General features: G+C 38.5%; 1 protein-coding gene across 1 annotated transcript; it reads right to left on the reverse strand.

Annotated features, from left to right (window-relative positions):
* Nucleotides 1–3,789: 3,789 nt before the first annotated feature.
* On the reverse strand, nt 3,790–20,960 carry rsf1b.1 (remodeling and spacing factor 1b, tandem duplicate 1). Its single transcript, XM_081354796.1, has 16 exons — nt 20,707–20,960; nt 19,130–19,221; nt 18,827–18,919; nt 18,478–18,683; nt 18,145–18,290; nt 13,637–16,230; nt 11,817–12,092; nt 11,628–11,732; nt 11,461–11,540; nt 11,208–11,262; nt 9,316–9,425; nt 9,127–9,194; nt 8,799–9,006; nt 8,480–8,715; nt 7,931–8,110; nt 3,790–6,578 (listed from the first exon to the last, which is right to left on the reverse strand). Exons 1-16 carry the CDS (start codon nt 20,858–20,860, stop codon nt 6,046–6,048), a joined length of 5,136 nt encoding a protein of 1,711 aa, XP_081210922.1. The 5' UTR covers nt 20,861–20,960; the 3' UTR covers nt 3,790–6,045.
* Between the last annotated feature and the right edge of the window lie 1,699 nt (nt 20,961–22,659).

Consider the following 22,659-nt stretch of genomic DNA (forward strand, 5'->3'; position numbering starts at 1 on the left):
AGGGATGTGTGAGACAATTCAATCTCACTTCTGTCCTGAAGAAACATGTTTTAAAAAATGTTTTCTTTTTGGTTTTCTTTTTAAATATATATTGAGAAACAGCATTTTATTCATCATTAGGCAAAATACATTTGATAGTCTATACCAGATGTAAGATAAAAGTGTCAGGATGACAGAAGGAAGGGTTTTCCAGCACTGAGCTGGCTGTTGGGTCTCTGTGAGATCAGGGGCTTTAGACCCACTGCGATGAGCAAACTCAGTGAGTCTGCCGGCATCAATGGCTTATCGCCCAGCAACCATTCAAGCCATTAGCAGAGATTCTGCTCATTCACCACACATTCAGCAGGTCCGCAGGGATGCCGCTTTGTGCAAAGAGGCTCTTTGGCCTCACAAAACAAAACATCATATAGAAAAAACATGAGATGATCAAAATGGAAGCAGGAAGAGAATAATCCATATGTGTCACTGTGTCTTTATTTATGAGATTTTTATGCAAAATACTTGCTCAAAGCATTGGTTCCGTAATAATGTGCTTACGGTTTTACACTCTATCCAATGCAAGTTGATATTTGGATATACACAGGTCCAGAAAATGAATAATTTTGAATTATACTTTCTATCTGACAGATTAACTAAATACTTTTAAAATAACACTTTCTACAATGTATTATTATTATTTTTTTAATGAAAATAATTGTAATACATGTTAAGAAACTTTATTCTTATATATATATTAATATCTGAATATACAAATCCAAATAATTTATCATTTTGCATAATACTTCAACTTCATTCTCCTGAAAGAAAACTAATAAAACTACATTTAAATGATATATATAAAATAAATTTGGTTAATTTCAAAATACAAACATACTTACACACACGTATACACACAATAATTTGGTAGATGTGAAAAGTTAATTCAAAATGTACATTAAGCTCTTTAAAGTTAGGCTAAATAAAAGCTATAAGCTTTAATGTGATAAAAAAAGACAGTATACTGTGTGTGTGTGTGTGTGTGTGTGTGTGTGTGTGTGTGTGTGTGTGTGTGTGTGTGTGTGTGTGTGTGTGTGTGTGTGTGTGTGTGTGTGTGTGTGTGTGTGTGTGTGTGTTGTTCTTAAATTTAATGAAATGAACAAAAATTTCCTGCATCTCATTCAGAGGGCAAAAGGGAATTTCCACGCCTGTAATTCTTGCACTGGTGAACTTGAGTGGACATTTCACACTTCACGTGACCTCACTGTGACCATGAGCAATCACTCCCCCATAACCATCACACATTCACACCACTATTCACAGAAGGAACATTCACTCTGAAAGCATTTTGCTGCCTGTTTCGCTTAAGGACACTGGGGGGACCAGAATCAAAAGAAAACAAAAGACACTTCCGAGTTCACACACTTTGGGAGTGGTTCATCGGATAGGGAGCAGACAGTCACAAAAGGGTCTGAAGACGTTAATGGTACTAATATGGAGCACCGACCTTAATGAAGCTCGGATCTTAAAGGGATAGTTCAGCCAAAAATAAAAATTCTGTCATAATTTGCTCACCCTCAAGTTGCTCCAAACTTGTGTGTTTCTCTCTTCTGTGAGCACAAAATAAGATATTTTGAAGAATGTCGGTAATCAAACAGGTTGCGGTAGCCATTGACTTGCATGGAAGAAAATACTATGGAAGTCAATGGCTACCATCAACTGTCTGGTTACCAACATTCTTCAAAATATTTTCTTTTCAATAGAAGAAAGAAACTCACACAGGTTTAGAAAAACAAAATTACTATCCTTTTAAAAGATTTTCTATTATTGTATAAAAAAACTGTCTCAAAATCCCTTTGCAAAACCACTTGTTCATCTCTGATTTAGAGTATGCGATAATTTGGTTGATGTGAAAAGTTACTTTAAAATGTAACTTTACATTAAGCTCTTAAAAGTTAGGCTTTATTAAAGCGGTAAGCTTAAATGTGATTTAGAAAAGAAAAACATTTAAAATGAAACGGAGGTTATCGTCTCCAAAAGAAAAGACTGTGAAATGTATATTTAATCATCAAGCTAGACTATTTCACCAAAACAAGTGGGCTTTTTTGAAGGGGCCAAATTCAGAGGGTTCTCACCCGAGGCATTATATCTGTTCCCTCCCATCACCCTCATGCTCTATTCTCCATCCCTAACACTCATTCTTCTATACAAACTTGAAAGTTTGAATATGTGAGGACTGTTAACATGCAGAGAGGAGCAGCATTAGTATTCAGCTCAGCCTCTGCGGTAATGAGTTCAGAACGAGTAAACCCTCTTTCACAGCTGGTCTCCATGTTAGCAGAACTCATAATAATATGCTAAACAAAAACTCTCCGTCTCATCCAAACGGAGATTCTGAGAGGAAGATGTGAGAAATGCGACTACGCAAAAAGTGCTGTCTGTTTCTAGTTTTTGGTGTTGTCATGGTGATGCCACTTGCAATTTGGGATCAGATGGGTAAAGTTAATGAGAGACACAGGACGGTTTAGGGAAAAGTCTCCAACTAACAGGAATTCCTGCGGAGAGTTTTAAAGTGAATGCCAAAAACTCAGAAAGAATAAAACATGAACTGATTGAAGAAGAAAGCAGCACGCTGGAGAGTGAGACTTCTCTCTCCCTGCTTAAGCCATTTGCTGGTCTTAGCTGATTTAGGTCTTCCAGATGAAAAGTGCTCAAAACCCCTCTAAAACCAGTCTAGATTGGGCAAAGGGCTTTTATTGGTAACTTAAACTAGTACATAACAAAATCATTAGCCTACTTGAAATAAATTAATAAATATTTTTTTAAACTTATTTTTATTTCAGCTTGTTGCCAAGGCAACATTTCTCATTTTAGTTTAAGTTTAAGAAGCATAACAACTAATAAAATGACAAAAACAACAAATCAAACAAAAAATACAAAAACTAATAAATTAAAATGAAAACAGAAAAAAATAAAACTGAACACTGTTTTTAAGAAAATACATTGTGTAAAAATAAAAATATCAATATATAAAATATCAATACCAACATATGGTGACTTTTTTTGCTAAACCTCTATTTGTTTAGCTAAACTAATTTAGCTAATACAATTTCATTTCGTTGACAATAACATGCAGCACAAATTAGGAATAAAACTACAGACCGAAGTCTAAAATAAATGTCTGTTTTCTTCTATTTTCACAAATTTGACGCCACCATGTGGTCACAATGAGAATAGTGTCAAATTGACCTCAACAGTTCAAATTCCACATCGAGTTAAAGGGATAGTTCACCAAAAAATGAAAATTCCATCATCATTTACTCACCCTCGTGTTGTTCCAAACCTGTATGAGTTTATTTCTTCTGCGGAACACAATTACTATTGGTAATCAAACAGTTGACGGTAGCCACTGACTTCCATATTATTATTATTTTTCTACTATGGAAGTCAACGGCTACTACTGACAACAGTTTGTTGGTTACATTCTTCATTCATTCTTTTTTATTATTTTTTTTTATTCAACAGAAGAAAGAAACTCATACAACTTGAGGGTGAGTAAATGATGATAAAACTTTCATTTTTGGCTGAACTATCCCTTTAATTGCCCACCTCTCTTCTTCTTGGTCTATTGTTGATATCTAGAAGAAACTAGAAAAATTTATCGACGGGTCAAATATAACGCCGGCTGTATGAACCCTTTTCCCCAAAAACATCGATGTCTAAAGTACATCAGCCCGCCACGAGGTCACGTCATTTAGCTCTAATAAAAAAGGTAGCGAATCTCGGCACATATAAAAGCATTACACCGTCATTAAACAGGTTTCGTTTCATTTTTATTATGACAAATGTACAAGATAGTAAATCATATGAAAGAAATTACAATACAGTTAACAAAAACATCAAAAAGAACAGACGAACACAAAGGACGTTTCTAAAAGCTAAAACCAGACGGCATCTGTCCATCTGCTGTCAAACTACATCAGCCAATTGTCTTCAAACACTGGTGTCGACATCCCTCATAACAGAATATCAGATTTATTTATTTTTTATGTGAAATACAAATATATACTGTGTCATTATAGGCTGGGCCTCAATTTTAAATCGATGTCTGTACCGTTGATTTTTATATTACACAAGAAACCAATACTGTTAATAGACAAAAATGCACTGTGGGTCTAGTACCTAATGATGCTCTTGATCTCAGCATGTCAAATTATATTTGTAAAAAATAAGGGAAGTTTTATTCTCAAAATCTGATGCCCTAATGCTGCAAGAGCAAATGAATCAGACTAGAAGATATGTGCATGCCAAGCAAAAAACATTAATGTACAAGACATTTTTACACCGCTTTTGTCTATCAATGCTGACATCAAAACAATTATACTGTCTGTTGGGCTTTTTTTATCGAATGCTTTTCCCTCTGAGAACAGATCATTCTTGAAAATGTTTTAGCAATCAGTGGAAATTGGACAGAGAGACTGAAAACCCTCAAAGAAAAGACAAAAACAAAAAGAATGCACTGATGAAAATGAGACAGACCACTTTGAAGTGGTACAAATGTACCTACAAAACAAATTATAAACAGATGCAATCATAAAAGGACTGCTATGTATACTTTAAATGATTTTAAAATGCTTCTAATATGTTACAGCAAAAACTACAGATATACACACCAGGATAATGCAAGACTATACCATGTTTCTCAGACGTGTTCATACATCTCAGAGGGGCGTCTCACATCACGCTGCTCTCGGAAGGGTCGGAAATCATTTTAATGTCATGGATTTCGATCTTTAAAAATAGACGAAACCAGGAGATGATGAATCTCTTCCTGTATGTCTTGTAAGAAAAATGTATTGCTTGTAATTGATGAAAAACAACAAAAAAAAAACATTAATGTCATACATCATTAGTATGTTTTTAAAAAAGGAAAACATTACAATGAGTAAATTCATATATTTATATAAAGAAAATGAATATAGTGCGCCGAAACACAGACATAAGCAGGACATGATGGGCAAAATAGAATCCCTTTGATGGAATATCTGCACTAAAATGAGATGAACAGCACTAAACGTCAAGGAATCCCTCAGAGAAACACACCGGTGCGGGTGAGAGTCCTCGGCATTTGATCAACTTTGAGAGGAAGATTTGGCATTTGACGCATTGAAAAGCTGCCAGAGTAAATAGTGTTTGACTTCAAATTAAAACATGGTGCTAAAACAGTCCGAAGCAACAGGATTTGATGCGTTGTTAGTATGTTGGCATAAGAAAATGAGCAATTTTTCACTATTAGACATTTCTTAGAAACTTCCAGGAATCTTTTGCTCTAATGGTGCGAGCAGCTCTGCGACCAAGCGATAATTTCAGGTACAAATTACAATTTCCGTAATAAATAGTATAACAAAACAAAGCTTATAATGACATCACTTAATAAAAACATTTCCCCACCAAATGACACTATGAAACCAATCGCTAGAAACTCAACTTCCACTCCAATTAGATTATAAAATATGAACGTTTAAAAATGGCATCTGAGTGGAACCGAGCGCTAAGGTATTTAGCAATGTGTGGAATTTCATTGAAATCTGGTTGTCTCTGGCCCCTCCCCTTTTGTACTGACTCCACCCACTTCCGGTTCTCTCTGAAATGTGCAACTGACAGCAGTGGAGATCAAAACGCATGTAAACTGGACCAATGTCTCTATGTCAGACGGGTGAGCGTGAGCATGGCTGTGTGATTAGTGTAAAAAGAGGTTTTAGAGGTTGTTTCCAGAGAGGGTTTGTTTGAGAGCGATCACTCTTATCGAACAAAAACAATACTTTAAAAGGAATATCTCGGGGAGTCTCTCGGAAGGATTGCGTTTTCCTTCCCTTGATACTTCTTGCTCAGTAAAATATTTACAGCTATTATTAATGTGCCACTGATGCCGAGCTGTCCCTGATCTGCTCCGCTGGCACATTTAACAGGGACTGTTGACATGATCCGTGCTGACGGTGCTGAAAACAGGATGAGGGTCGGGGAAAAAAAGGAAAAAAATGTAAAAAAAGAAAGAAAAAGAATACCAAGTTATAGCTGTTCACTGTTGCAGACATAGTCTACGAGGTCTGTGACGCCCAAAAGGTCGTCTTCGTCTTCGTCCTGCGCAGGGATCTCCAGGCCGTTCGGCGCTGAGGATACAGCCGATGGGGCGTTGCCAATTTTAGGTGTCACTCCCACCTCGGGTCGTGGGATGAGGCCCTCTAAACCTTTCATTGGGCTTTGTCCGTTAGTGGGAGGAAGCTCCACCAAGTTGTAGTCTAGTGGACTGGGCCCTTTGACAACGGTCTCCTCTGACTCTTTCTCCTGTGGGCTCTTCTTCACCTCCTCTACTTCACTTTCGCTGTCGTCAGAGTCGATGCGGTTCACACGCTTCCGGACGGGCCGATCCTCTTCCTCGGATTCGTCCGAATCGTCGTCGTCTTCGTCATCATCCTCTGACTCCCTCCGGCGTTTAAGGGACAAGCGTCTGCGCCGTTTCCTGGATTCTTCCTCGGACGAGTCCGCCCTCAGCTTCTTGGGCTTCCTGTCTTCTTCATCAGATTCAGCTGACTGGTAACTAACTGGAGGAGCAAGTTAACACACGGAGGAGACGGTTAAATCATGACAACAGTACGCATTAAATCAGTCTGAACAATTCAAGTTAAAATCACAACATTTTTGGCTACAGTTTGATATATCGACCAGGCCGATTTTATATGTACTGAACATATAATAATATACTATGTGTATATAAGAACATACTGTATAATACTATATTTAATAATTAAAGTTTGGGGTTGGTAAGATGTTTTGTTTTTAAAATAAGTATTTTGCTCACCAAGACTGGCTTAATTTGATCAAACTTACAGTAAAAGCAGTAATATTGTTAAGTATTTTAATACTTTAGTTAAGTTTTATCAATGTTAAAAACAGTTCATATTTTTGAGGACAAGAAAGAAAAGAAAGTTCAAAAGAAAAGCATTTATTTTCTTTTGTAACATTATAAATGTCTTTACAGACACAGTTTAATGCATCCTTGTTAAAGGGGTGGTTGATTATGATTTCACTTTTCTAACTTTAGTTAGTGTGTAATGTTGCTGTTTGAGCATAAACAACATCTGCAAAGTTACAATGCTCAAAGTTTAAAGCAAAGGGAGATATTTGCTTTTAAAGAAATTGCTTTTTAAGGACTACAACAAACGGCTGGTAAGGACTACACGACATTCCTTGCGGGTTAGTGACATCACCAACCCTTAAAAATGACATAAACCCCGCCCCCCGGGAACGCAATTTATAGATTATCACGACTACACATACCGGTAAGCTACCTAAATTCATCAACCAACTATTCAGAAATGTCCTGTTGCATTCTACATGTTGTCACCTCTTCTTGAGTCTCTCCATCATTGTCTGACTCCGGTTTGAACATAAAAGGCTAAAAAAAGGTTTTTGAAAATTTCAGTGCATGTCTGTGTGAGGTAAAATGACACAAGCTGTTGAGGCTCCGCCCACTGTGCTGGGAGCAGCAGCTCATTTGCATTTAAAGGAACACACAAAAATGGTGCGTTTTTGCTCACCCTCAAAAAGCGACAATTTTAACATGCTATATAAAAATATCTGTGGGGTAGTTTGAGCTAAAACTTCACATACACACTCTGGGGACTTATTTTACATCTTGTGAAAAAGGGCATTATACCACCCCTTTAAATAAAAGTAATAATTTCTTTAAAAATTAAACCCATCTGATCCCGAAATTTTGAGAAAACACACACACACCTGGTTCACTATCTTTGTGCTTATATCACTCAACCCTGAATACTTCTAGCAATATTATTTAAGATTATAATGACATTACAGTTATATACTGTATAGAGGTCAAAGTTAATGATTCAGGCTTATGCTGTGAATATGCATGGGTGTAAATGGCACTGACCTTCACTGTCAGAGCTGGAAAGACGTCTGCGTTTCTTCTTTTTGTCTTTGTTGGTGCTGGCCTGTGAGCCATCAGAATCTGAACTTTCACAGTAATTCACCTGCTGCTTACGGCTCCGATGGGACCGTCGAAAGCGGATGTCCAGATCGCTGTCACTGTATTCACTAGAGCCTTCTGTCACTGCATGCAAACAACAACACACAATGGGAAGTCAAACAGAGAAGTATATCAGTGAATAGAGTGTAAACCACAAGTATGGTACAAATTATGGCTTAAAACTTTTTCAACAAAAACTTTTTTTTTTTGTCTACCTCAGCAGGTCTAGGTCTTTTTCTAGCAATTAAATAAACATAAGAAATATACATTAAATGAAAAATAACATTTCGATAATATAAATAAAAGTTGTCAAAATACATAACAGAATACCTCAATTAAACAACTCCTATGTTGGCTTTTAGATATTGATAAACTAAACATTTCTTATGTTTATTTAACCATTTTTCTTGAGCTTGACCAATGCAGTCAATACTAAGAACCTAAATGCCTCACCCATCTCTTCCTCCTCCTCTTCATCACTTTCCTCCTCCTCTTCATCAGAGTATCCTCTGGGTCTGCGTCTCCTGCGTGGCGGCTGCCTTCTGTTTCGACACCGGCTTGCCGCCTTTCTGTTTGAAGGTCTTATCCGCGGGCCGCCCGCATCGCTCCCGAAGTCACTGTCCTCCAAGGACCGGGCTTCTGCTTCACTCTCCGCCTCGTTATCAGAGGCCACAAACTCCTCTTCTGAACTGCAGACCAATCAGAGCAGAGTGAGTGCCATTTCACCACAGGATTCAGTGAAACTTTAAAATGAAATGCTGTTGAACAGAACCTGTCGCTAAGACGGAACTCGTCTTCGCTCTCTTCCTCGTCCACAGTGCTGTCGCTGTCCAGATCGTTGAGACGCCGCCGCTTCTTCTTCTGAGCTGCACTGGGTCTCTGCGGCTGGCCGTTCTCCTTCCCTTCCTCCTGTAGAATGGTGGATATGTCCTTCCCTCTGTGGCCTGTGATGTTCGCCATGTCCTTCCCCCGGCCTGCTCCTGTTGGTCACGTTTGATCAGTCTAAACTCATACGTTCAAGCTCAAATATCAACATGATAAACCCTAGCGAGATGTAATGACAACTGCAGCACAAGCACTTGAAGGAAATGCTCCCCTACCTCCTCCTTCTGCCTCTTTGATGTCTTCCTCAATTGCCTCTTCGATCGCTTCATCAAACTCATCAAATCTGAAAAAAAAAATTAACAATAAACAATGAATACAGATAATGTAAAAACAGCTAAGATAATGAAAAAGTAAAAATCTTACGTACATAAGATTATGTAAACCTAGCAGACAGATTGACATACCTGTAGCTTATGTATTTCTTTGCCCTGGTTGATCTACGTCCCCAACTTTTGCTCTTCTTCATCTCCTTCTCTTTCACCACCACCTCTTCCTTTTCTTCTTCCACTTCAACCTTCACCAAAAAATAATAATTTTTTTTTACTTTTACTACAGAGTACTCCACTGTTCAAAAGTTTGGGGTCAGTGAGTTTTTCTTTCTTCTTTAATTCATTAAGGACACATTAAATTGATTAAAAGTGACCTTAAAAGTGACAGTAAAGACATTTATAATTTTACAAATGATTTATTTCTATTTCAAATAAATGGTGTTCTTTTGAACTTTCTATTCATCAAAAAATCCTGAAAAAATTTATAACAGTTTCCATAAAAAAACTTCTTGATTCATCACAGGAATAATTTACACTTCAAAATGTAAAACAACAGAAAACAGTTATTTTAAATTGAAATAATTTCCCCCAATATTACAGTTTTTAATCAAATTAATGCAGCCTTGGGTGATAAGAGACTTATTTTAATAAAAAAAAAAAAAAAAGTAAAAAAAAAAAAAAAAAATCATCCCAACTGCAACCGCAAACTTTTGACCAACAGTGTAAATTCTTAATACAAATGATTAAAAATTATGATTATGATGAGATTCCTCATTTGTAAATCGCTTAAGATAAAAGCGTCTGCTAAATGATTAAATGTAAAAGTTAAAAGTGATGACAATTTTTTTAAAAAACTGCAAATATTACTTTTCCAGAATTCAAATGATAATTAAGCTTAAAAGGAAAAACTAACTTCTCATGTGATTAATAATTTTTTCAAGTATATTCTACAATCTTAAAAAAAAATTTCAGTTTCAATACTTTTCATACTATTAAGCAGGATTTTTTTCATGCCACCTGTTCTGGTGTAAAAGTCGGATCAAGTTTTGGGATCTAAAAGCATTATTTCATTCACATTAATTCTTCTGGAATATAAACATTTTAAAATTAAATATCAATATAAAGAATTCACAAATTTCAACAAACATTGCAGGCCAGAGGTGTAAAGAGTACCTGAAAACCATACTTGAGTAAAAGTACAGATACCGGTACTTTACAGCAAAAATGACTCTATTACAAGTTACAAGTCACCAATTCCAATACGACTTGAGTCGAAAAGATTTGAAGTATTTTACTAGTACTGAATGTAGGCTAAAAGATGCACTAGTCCTCAACACCTGAGAGACATGCCAGTGAAAAACATGAAACAGTTGATTTGTGAAGAGAGCGATCAGTTTAATTTTCTAAAATCAAAATAAAACTGAACACCCCAAAATTGCAAAAATCAAGGTCGACACAACAGCCTCTTAAACATCTAAAAACAGTCACAGAGCATAAGTAAACCAACATCCTTCAAAAAGGTCTAAGGATAAATAAAATGATGTTAAGTAAAAATAAATATTCAAAGGCTATTTGCACTGGACGTGCTGGTTTCAGCCTCATCACCGGCTGCATTCATGTGCTCATCTATAAAACACCTGCTATTACAACTACCTGCTAATGCGCTCCCATTCACGTAAAGTAGCTATGTTGACATTAAAGTTTGAGTGAGTAAGGGCAAATCACACATGATATAGTACCTTTAATGCCCTGTAGATGCCGATATCGCTTCTTTTGTAGCAGAAATAAACTGCTGCAGAAAAAGTTAGGTGCCATGCAAAATGTAATGAGTAACTGTATTACTCATCACAAATGCATTGGAGTAAAGAGTACATATAATTTTTTTTCAAAAATGTAGTTGAGTAGAGAGTAAAAGTTGTTAATATCTTTGAAACTCAGAAAATCTACAAAGTAGCCAAAAAGATACTGAAGTACAGAAACCAATTACATTTACTCAAATACTTTACACTACTATTGCAGGCACTTACAGAGGGTGTGATGATGTTCTCCAAACTGATGCCAACATACACCAGTCGCTCTTTTCTGTGAGGAAAAAAACAAAAATGACAATGTTTCAGGCCTGAAAATATTTCCTCATATGGACTGAACAGCTAACCTACAGGCAGACATAATGCAACAGCATAAATAGTGCAAATTGTTGGAATAGTTGTGGTGAATAATTCAAGAACTTTACTGCGACAGCTTCAAACTAATTCTAAGTCTAAATTTCTCTTTTTTCACCTTCGTTCTGCACGCTCTTTCTTTTTGAGGGCGGCATCCAAATTCAGCAACTGCTCTTCAAGCCTGTCGCAAAGTTGTTTCTGCAAGAGAAATAAAGAGGATCAGCATCTGAATAGCCAGGACTATGCAATTCTGTAAAGAGACTCATGAAATCTGAATTGACTCACATGCTGGCAGGGGGGACAGAACCATTCACCATCTGGAATGATCATGAGCGGAGGACGCAGACAGGCAGTGTGGTAGCCGCTGTCACAGGAATCACACAGGAGTATCTAGGTGAACAGAAATGAGAGGTTAGATGCAGAACTTTTGACTGTGAGTTGAAGATGAAGATGCTTTGCAGAAAAGTGTCGCACCAGCTCGGGATGATTGGGAAGGCCACAGTGTTTGCAGGGGTCGTCATTGGGTACATCATCGTCTGATGAAGAGGTAGAGGAGTCCGAGCTGTTCCGCTCTCGGTTTCGGTTTCTCCTTCTCTTCTTGGACTTCTCCACCTTATAGTCTTCATCGCTGTCATCCTCCTCCGTCTCCTCGAACTCACTCTCGCTCTCCTCCTCATCATCGTCATCTTCGGAACATTTCTTTTTACGTCTCGTGCGAGACCATGGTTGTCGTTTTCGACGTCTCCCAACCTGGCGAAAGATGTGTTACACTGTAAATGACTTTCACTATCGTTCAAAAGTTTGGGCTCAGTAAGATTTTTGATTTCATGCAACAAAGACACTTTAAACTAAGCAAACAGTAAAGACATTTATGATGGTACAAAAGATTTTTATTTTAAATAAATGCTGTTCTTTTGAACTTTCATCAAAGAATGCATCAGTTTCCACAAAAATATAAAGCAACTGAACTGTTTTCAGCATTGATAAGAAGAAGAAATGTTTCAGGGACATCAAATTAGAATATTAGTATGATTTCTGAAGGATCATGTGACACTGAAGACTGGAGCAATGGCTGCTGAAAATTCAGCTTTACCATCACAGGAATAAATTACATTTTAAAATTATTGGCACCCCTACAAATTCTAACGAGTAAAATTTTAACTTAAGTATATTCCCATTCATATGGTATGTTTTTCAATTCCCCTTAGTGATCAGGAACACTCAAGTGATAAGTGAAGACTTCCTGTTTCACTAGGCTCTAAATATTAAGTGACAGACAGACAGACAGTAATGATGTGTGACAAAAGGTTGTTGAGCTGCACAAATCATTAAATGGCTATAAGATAATACTTTACTTCACTATATGGGCAATAATTAAGAAGTTTAAATCAATTGGAGATGGTAACAATCTACCTGGAAAAAGATGAGTGTCTATATTGGCCCCATATGTCATGCACTAAGAAGGATGCTGCCAAAGAAACTGTAAGCTGGAGAACTGCAGATGCTAGTTTGGGTCTTGGTGTTAGAAAGCCTCCAAAAAAAAAAAAGCTTTTTGGAAAAACACCAAAGGTGGGTTTTACATAGACAGAAAAATAGACATGCAGAAAAGTACTACATCCCCACTGTGAAGTATGGTGGTGTATCTTTAATCTTCCAAAGAACCTGGACAACTAGTGTACAGTATCATAAACCTGTCAAGAAGCTTAAACTGGGCTGTAGTTGGATCTTTTGGCATGCAATGATCCAAAGTACATCTCAAAATAAACAACAGAATAGTTCACTAACCACAGAATGAATGTTTTGCCATGAACATAGCAGTCCCCTGACCCAAACCCCATAAAGAAAACCTGTGGGATGAGCTGGAGAAAAGAGTACACAAGCATGGACCTCTGAATCTGAAGGATCTGGAGAGATTCTGTATGGAGGAATGGCCTCAGATATCTTGCCATATGTTCATCAACCTTATTACACATTATAGGAGAAGATCCAGAGATGTTATCTTGGCAAAGGGGGGTTGCACAAACTATTAAATGAAGAGGTGATAATAATTGTGGAATACATATATCATACATATATATAAACATATATAAGATTTGCTAGATTTTTTCTTTCAACTATTTGACTTCAAAGGTTAGATGTATGTTAATATTTTGAATGAAAGACTAAGAAGCGAAATTGCAAAAACAAATTTTCACAGTCAGTTTTGGGTGCCAATATTTGTGGAGACCACTGTAAATATCCTGACTGAAGCCACTAAATTATATAGTTTAATGTATTTTAAAGTTGACAGGTACCTTTGGTTTCGTTTGGCCATCTGGCTCAGCTTTCTTCGGTTTCCTCTGTACAGATTCCTCATCCTCTTTTTCCTCATCCTCCTTTTCCTCATCCTCTTTTTCCTCATCATCATCCTTTTCTTTCTCCGACACTGGAGTCACCTGCTTCCGTTCTGCCCTTCTATCTTGGATCTCCACAACTTTAGCAGTGGGCCTGCAGATTCTTGGAGATCTCCTCAAGCATCTGCCCTCAGTCGTCTCAGACTCTGAATCTCCCTTGACCTCTTCTTTCTGGAGTTTGGCCTTCCGTCTGTGAGCTGGGATTTTGATCTTCAGACGAATTCCTTCCTGTCGCAAGTTGGTCTTTTCTTCTTGTTCTTCTTCCGTTTTATCCTCATCCTGACTCTCCTGAGACTTCCTTGGAGGCCGCCCAAGTCTTTTACTGCTTTTCACAGCTGCGTTGCTCTTTTCTTGAACATCACTGGAAGCCTCACGTTGTTCAGAAGTTGCGTCTTGCTCAGATTGTTTGCTTGAGGTGGTGCTTTGATCCACAGGAACATCAGTTTCCTTCTTACTTGCTCTTGAAGTCTCACATACCTCCTCAACAGCCGACGGTACTTCATCAGCTTTAGTGATCTCTGAATCAACTTCCATTTGCTTCTCTTTGTTCCCTTCCTCTGAATCTGGTTCCTTTTCATGTTCTTTTTCAGAACGTTTCTCAGAACTGTTGGATTCATTGGGTTTTTCTGTAGCTTTAACTTCTTCAACCATTTTTTTCGCTGAAGATTCTTCAGAGCTCTTTGCAGCTTCACCTTTTACATCATTTTCTTTTGTCGTTTCTGAATTCTCATTTTTATCCGTTTCAGCTGTGTCACATTTGTCCTCACCATCAACTTTCTCTGTGGTTTTTGGCATACTTGGCTTCATTGCTGAATCAGAAACAGATGATTTTTCAACATCCCTTGATGCCGACTTGGGGTAGGCAGACTGCTCCTGTGCTTTGGCTTGAGGGCCACCTGTATCTTCAGAAGGTTTAGAGGCAATGGACTGCCTTTCTCCATTGGTTGAGAATTTGTCTGCTTCAGACATGTACTGTTTTTCAGTTTTTGAGACAGGAGCAGCATGCTCTTTTTCTATGGTGGTGTCTGCAGAACTGTGATGAGTTTTTGTTTTGTCAGCATTCTCTGGTTTTTCAGTGCCAGAATGCAGTTTGATTACTTCACGGGAAGAGGACTCCTCCATTTTAGATGACTGGAATGGTTCTGTTTCCATTGCAGTGGAAGCAGTTGGATCTTGTTTTTTGGAGTTGTCCGAGTCTTTGGGAGATTTTTGACTTTCTTCTGTGAGAACTTTCTGTGACTCTTCTTCTGCGAGATCTTTTTTTGATTCTTCATTTGGGAGATTATTTATTGTCTCTTCTTTTGATGACCCTTCTTTTGTGAGATCTTTCATTGACTGTTCTTTCGCCAGATCTTTTGGAAGATTTTCCATTGACTCTTCTCTTGCGAGATCTTTTGATGATTCTTTGTTAGGGAGATTTTTCACTGCTTGTTGTTTTGACAGACCTTTCGTTGCTTCTTTTAAGTGATCTTTTTTTGCTTCTTCTTTTGAGAGATCCTTTGTTGCTTCCTTTTTTGAGAGATCTTGCATTGACTCTTTGTTTGGGAAATCTTTCATTGATTCTTCTTTTGAGAGATCTTTTGTTGACTCTTCAGGCAGTGTTGATGTATTTGCTTCTGTAGTTTCCATATTTTCACTAGTGGGGGATTTTTTATTTTCAGGTACTTCTTCAGAACCAGGTGTCTTTTCTGACTGCTCACTTACTGTTGAGATTTTTTCTTCCCCAGGGATCTTTTCGTGAGGTTGAGGAGTTTCAGATTTTGCTTTGTTCTCCTCTGCGGTGGCTTCACAAGATTTCCCAGGCTTCTCCACTTCCATCTGCTCTTCAGCACACAATCTGGTTTCATTCGTGTCCATCTTATCTTCCGTTTGGTCATCCTTAGTATGCTTTTTTCTCTCATTGGACTCATCTGAGACACATGGGGTATTTTCTGAATCATTCTCTGTTCTTTCATTTTGAAATCGCTCTGAACCTTTTTGCGTTTCACTTTCAGATGGTTTAAGGTGAGGGACGTGGCCGTTGATCTTTTCAGCACTCAATCTGTTGTCATCAAAACATGTTCGTGATTCTTTCACCGAAGCGACAGGTGCATTTCGTACTCCTGCACTGTTGCTTTCGAAGTCTTCGGTTAGTTTCATCTCTCGCTTTTTTAGAGGGATTTTAGCTTGAAGGTCATTTTTCAAAGTTCTCTGAGTCTCTTCTAAGGTTTTTCTCTTCACGTCATCGATCTGTTCTGCATTATGTGAAGGTGCTGACAAGTCCTTGACTTTCTCCTCCTCATCCTGTGGCTCTTCTTTGATAGATCCAGCAATAACACCAGTGCAATTTGATGTCTCCGAATGTTTCTGCAACTCTTCCTTCACCTTCAAACCCTTTTCCGATAAAGCATCTGTGGCCTCTGGATCTTCTTGCTTTGCATTTTCTTTCTCCAAGATGTTTTCCTTATTTTCAGAAGTCGATAAGTCATCTTGTGACTTCTCATCTCCGATCTCCTCTAGAAGCCAAAACACACAGTAAAAACAATGAAAACCAGTCAAAAAACATTCATACCTAATTCAATCTGTGTTCAGTCAATACTATGGCGTATTGAGGGCAATACGGTGGCCAAGTAGCACCGGCAGTGGTTCACCAAAACATTTTTGGTATGTAAATGCTGTTTTACGTGAATATTATGGCACAAGTGAAGCACAAAGCTTTGTTTACAAAATAAATAATAGGTTAGCAATTATATGTTACATCGAACCATGGAAACATTTGGATTCCTGACAAATGAAAGAGGTAGATGAGCCCATACATTTAACCCATTTGTCGGCTTTGTATACTGTTTTGCGATCTGGTCACCCTTGTAATCCATTATTATTTTGGACATGGAATGTCTTGTTTCTTTTCCCAGATCTTCATTCCAGTCCTGACTCACCCATTTTCACATGGAATTATACATGTTTCTTCCTTTCTCTCACTTTTAATTTCTATATTCACATTCACATTCTTTACAGTGGATCAGTAAAAAAAACAACGCAGTAGGACAGATACCTTTTTACTCGCAGATCAAATTTTATTTTGTGCTTGTTAGACTTGATAAGGGATTTCAAGTTTAAATAGCGCATTTCACACGGCGGTAATTTTGTTTCACTTCCTCTAGCAGCACAACATCAAATATAGCCTAAATGTCTTTCCCCTACGAAAAATTAAATTTGCTCTTCAGACCTTTTACAACAAGTCACTTTGGACCACCAGGAGAAGACATGAAGATATTAGACAAGATGGTATCAGTCGTCGGCGCCAATAGCCTCGTGGGCAGCGCGCCGACATAAAGCGTAGTTGTGCTTACGGGTGTTCCGAGTTCGAGTCCCGGCTCGTGGACCTTTCCTAATCCCGTCCCACTCTCTCTCTCCAACTTCGTTTCCGATCAACTAACTGTCCTGTCATAATAAAGGCAAAAATGCCAAAAGCAAAAATCTTACATTTTTAAAAAGATGGTCTCTGGACATTAAAAAGTGTATAAATCACTGGGTTTTCTAAAGTAACACTGTCCAACATTGACACCAGCAGTAAAGTCACAGCGGGAGTCCGCGTCTCTCTTGCCTCTGCTGAGCACATTGAGTTTTAACAGACCCCCAAAAGCATGCAATGGTGGGGGTAATTCAGAGTGAGTGGGTGAAAGTCACATAAAAGGAGGCAATGCCTCCATGGCGCTATGACTGGATTGGATATGATTGGTTCATGTGAGAAATCCTGCCTCTTGATTTCACGAGTTTTCTGTTCACAAATCAGTATGAATAAAGAAAATGATGCTGTTAATGGGAAGACTAATTAAAAAGTAATTTGTTTTGATATCACCGCTTTATGTCAAGTCAAAATCAAATTTGAAATGCTCTGAAAACATGATGACTATGGGGGGGTTTTAGTGAGCAATCAGCTTGGTGAAATTTAAGGGTTTGTGACCAGTGTTTTACCAATGATTGATGAATGATGATCCGAAAATAAGTTGATTATTAAAAAGAACAGCTGAACATCAATTTACAAATAAAATATATGGTTTAAATTATTACTGCATTTAGTTATTATTATGTAATAAATGTAAAAATGCTTAAAAACACTAACTTGATTATGTTTATCCTTGGTTTAATAAATAGAATATTAATAAAATAAAATGTATGTAATATACTGTTTATATAACCAGAAATATTTGGCAACATTAAGTGTAACTGGGACATGAATTTACATTATATATATATTTATATATATAAACCTGTGAGGACTTCAGAACACCACTGCATGACACTGATACTATAAACAACCCCCCTCCCCCCCAACCACTGGCGGTAGTTGGTCCATTATACAACCGCGGTAGTAAAAAAAAAAAAGCCACCATCACAGCCCTAGTCAATACTCAATATTTACATACCTTCAGCTCCCTCTTTCTTCTTGTTCTCCTCATCGTCTGGGTTGGGACTGTTACTAGACGAGCCCTCCTGATCCTTCTTTACTAGGAGCGCTGGATCAATCTGAGTCTTCAACAGACCAAGGATCTGAGCCAGGTCGTTTCTATTTCTGCAATGGAAAATAATGGATTTTCCCCCACAAAATCGTACAAGTGAATGTTAACACTTATTGCCATTTGGCATCAATGTTTTAATCACAATTTAACAGCCATCCAGTCCAGGAAGGAAAAAATCTGTTATGCATGTTATGAAGAAGTGGATTTAATTCCACTGGAAACTGATCACAGAATGCCTACCTTACTATACACTTCCAGGATGACCCATCAAGATCATCCTGTTCTTCCACATAAATCCTCACATTATGGTCTTGGTCTAGCTGAAACCAGTACATGAGGCCATCTTTGTCCTTGCCGATTGGCTGAAGACGCATTTTATCCGGGTCCTCTTCATTGATAGCGGTCTTAAACTTGACATTGTCATCAAACTGGCATTCACACAAGTACTGTTTGAAAAACAAAACATTGTTAGGTTAAACTGTGTAAAAACAGAAATGTGTTACAAACACAACAATTCTCATGGATGGATGTGAGGTCCCAATGCAACTTAATCCAGTGGTTAGAAATAAAACAGATTTTCCCATCTTACCTTCAGTATTCCAGTCTTACACTCCACTGTCATCTCTCGATAACCCTTCTTTTCCAGCTCCCATGCCCATGTGGTGTTAAAATCCTGACAGATCTACAGCATCAGATCAGAATAAAGCCATCAAAAATTAAACACTGATGAGACCAATATTGACTTAACACGGTCAATGTATTTCCATATTTATCACCGCTGAAATAATCCATAATTCACACAGCTGTTTAAATTTGATTGTTAAAAGCAGAATGTGTGACATATGACAAGTCATTTAATGCATAAATTCATTGTTAACACTGATTGACTTACCTTAATGAGATTCTTCTCCCATCTGTCTGCAGACACAGACTTGCCAATTTTCCTCAGCAACTTCACGTGAAGGTCCACGAGGAGTTTGGGTACTGGGGACATAAAAGTATTTCAATATTTAAGCAAAATGCACAGCACAATCACACAGCCATGTTTGACGCATACATGTTTATGTACGTTTTAGGGGAGTGGTTCTCAAACTACTACTAACTAACTAAATAATTACAAATTACACATTACAAAATGACAAAGAGCACCAGCATTGAATGAAGTGACTGATTAATAAATTCATAACCAGGCATTAACTGACTGTTTTAATATAGTAGTGTTTCTGTTAATTTAGTAAAATACATTGACAGCAACACAGCAGTTAATGTAAGTGCTTGGTCCAAGCCAGCCCAAGTAGGATCGATAATGTTCATTAGGAAAGATTATCAGTCTGGTCTGCACATTATTACTATTGTATTGTACACTGTACTATTAATGTATGCACGTTAAATTGGACAACACAACAACACAGTCTTATACATTGCTGTACATTTAATATTGCTGCTGTTCTTGTACCTGCCAAGTTTATTATCATGCTTCAATAAATATTATCATGCTTCAATAAATCAATGTATTCATTTAAATATGCTGTGAGATATGTTCATTTAAAGAATATTTATGAGGGAAAGAATCTGTCTGTCTCTACTGTAAATGTACCATAACAGTGATAGTTTCTGCCAGAATACAATAACAACTACATTTATTATTCCCACAACAAAACTAGTACTTTATTTTAATAACTCCAAATTATACAGGTTAGAAGAGCATGAGATTTTAATTTAATTTCTGGGTTTAATATTACTCAATGCTGTCAACAAAACAACAACAACAACAAACTATTCAGAAGTGTTTTTACACTGTTTAATCAAAAACCTGTAATAATTTTTTACAGTTTTAGTGTAATAACAATAACTACAACTGCAGCATTTTAGGAAGAAACTATGGTTACCATGTACACATTTGTAAGGAAATGTATGGATATAACAATTTTCGGAACAATTAATCGAGTCACTTCAGCTTGCATACCTAATAGATTTATAATGCTGCAAAACCATCACAGATAAAAATAAAAAGGCTTGTTGACAACTTTCACTAAAGTTTGACACTCAAAATAATCCCATATTGTAATTTCTCCCTCCCAGCAGCGGGAGCAGGAAGTTTACACATTCTGCGCATGCGCGCTGCTCGCATCGCACCAATTCATGCCAAATTATTATTTAACTATGAATAAACACGAATATTTCGTTCATCGCAACAAGTGCGTTGTTATATGCAAATACAAGTGATTTCCCAGTGCAAAAGGTCGCATTTAAACGGAAATAAAGCAGCAATGTGTTTCAGTGTGCTGTGATGAGCAAATAAAGCGGAATAAAACCTCCCGTCCTTCAAAACGCCGAATTCAACAGCAGAAACGGCACATTAAAGACGCAAACAGCGACAAAAACACCAACACTCGCTGCTGGATTACTGAGCAGTTCGTTTAAACGCATGTAAAGCGGCTAAAGAGCAACAATGGAGGAGCGGCTCACCCGCGCTGCTCTCCTGCAGACTGCGCTCCAGCATCGGGAACGACACCTCCGGCAGGTCCAGCAGAGCTCCATACCGCTCCAGAAACGAGCAGATCACGGCGAAGCTCGGGCATAATCCCGTGGAAGAACCGTCCGCTGCCTCCGAGGCAGACATTATTCCGAACCGAGCCACTGGAGGACCACAACCTCCCCACAATGCACCGCGACTATGGCAGACACATGGCCCAGAACCCCTTGCGCCAGAGACACTGAACTGATGTAAACAAACCAGCAGCAGCAGCAGAGAGACAGAAAGCGGGAGAACTCGAGAGGAAAAGAAACAAAGGCCCATAAACCAAAACCTCAAATGGCACAATATTCCAGACTAGAAGCAAATACGAGACCAAAAATATAAATAATTAATTCTGTCTCTGCCGTAAGTTGCACTTTTTAGGGACTCTTTCTCTTTGAAAGCGAGAGAGAGAAGAATTGGAAGAAAGAGACAACAGTGAACATAAAAGAAAGAGTGAGAGAAATCCAGACACTGGTGCCATGATCTCTCCTGTTGTTTGGAAACTTCCAAAAAACTATATTTTTAAAAAATGTTGTAGTGAATAAGTTCACTAACAAAATTAACTTAGATGACAGATCTCATTATGCATTCATAGGACAGGTGATTTAATGAAGCGTTAACAATGTCATAGGTTACCAGCAGAGGGCGCTGTCAGTTAACTATACTTATGACACTTCGCGTGCGCACACACACTCAAATTCATACTGGAGGCTGGAGCAGAGTGAATTTTTGTAAATCTTTTATAAATCCATTAAATGAACATTTGAATGATTTCCACATTTTTAAAGATTATTTATTTGTACGATTGTCACAGAAATAAGGCCTAACTGTAAAAAAGATTGTAATTTTAACTGTAAAAGTCTGTAAATAATGCTACAGTAAAAACCTGTTAAGTTCCCTTATTATATACAGTATATTTTTTACAGTAAAATACTGCTATATGTACACCTTTTAGAAGTATAAAAACAGGAACCGGGAAGGAATGTTGGCAGGAGAAACCATGGAGGTGCCAAACCAGGAGGAAGGTGACCCATGGCGGAACTGATGGAGGAAGGAGCCATAGTGGAGTTTTAGCCCAACCGACAGTGGTGATGCCGGGAGATGTGGAGGCCCAGGCGAAGTCCGATGAACCAGGATAAATAACAAGGCAGAGACGTGGTGCAGAGTGGCCGAAGTGGAGCAAGGGGAGCCGGAGGACTGGGGCAACGAAGGTGTGAGGGAGGACAGAGGTGGAACCAAAGGGAAGCAGGAGCCAGACAGAGCCGTAGGAGTGGAGGGATGAGGCGCACCTGAAAGCCCGTAAGTCCATCCGTGGCAACGGTAGAGCGACTGACCAAAGTGGAGCCGGTGGGATGAGGGAGCCCGGTGAAGCCGGAAGGACGATGGTCTCAGGTTGGGCTGAGGAGCCAGGGCGGAACTGATTGGTTGTTGGGTCGAGGTGGAGCAGAGGGCTCAGAGGGGCGAGGCGGAGCCAGGGAATCACAACACCATGGCAGAGCTGGTGACTGGAAGCCCCAAGGCGAATTCGGGTTGCATGGCGGAGCCTATAGGCTGAAGGAAGCCAGTGGAGGCGTGGCCAAAGGAATGGCTGGCTTTTGGTGGAGCAGGCAGGAGAGGAAGGCTGAGTGTGGACATCAGTGCCAACTGGTGCATGGTGAGGAAACAGGCTTGGTGTTGGACTGGACCAGTTGTGACAAAGAGAACTCTGTGTTGAACGTAACCAGTGGCGATGAAGAAGTCTGTGCTGGATCAGAGGCAGAAGAGGTTTGTGGGCGGGAATCGGGGGGGAAGCTGTTCCTCCACTTCCCAGTCGATCTGCCCCTCCTCTTCATTTCACAGATGTAATGTGACCGCCTCACACACCTGGTCAGATGGGACCTCAGGCTTTTCCTCCGGGACGG

This window comes from Scardinius erythrophthalmus, assembly GCF_964197995.2.
Source record: "Scardinius erythrophthalmus genome assembly, chromosome: 23".
In the NCBI taxonomy this organism is placed as follows: Eukaryota; Metazoa; Chordata; class Actinopteri; order Cypriniformes; family Leuciscidae; genus Scardinius; species Scardinius erythrophthalmus.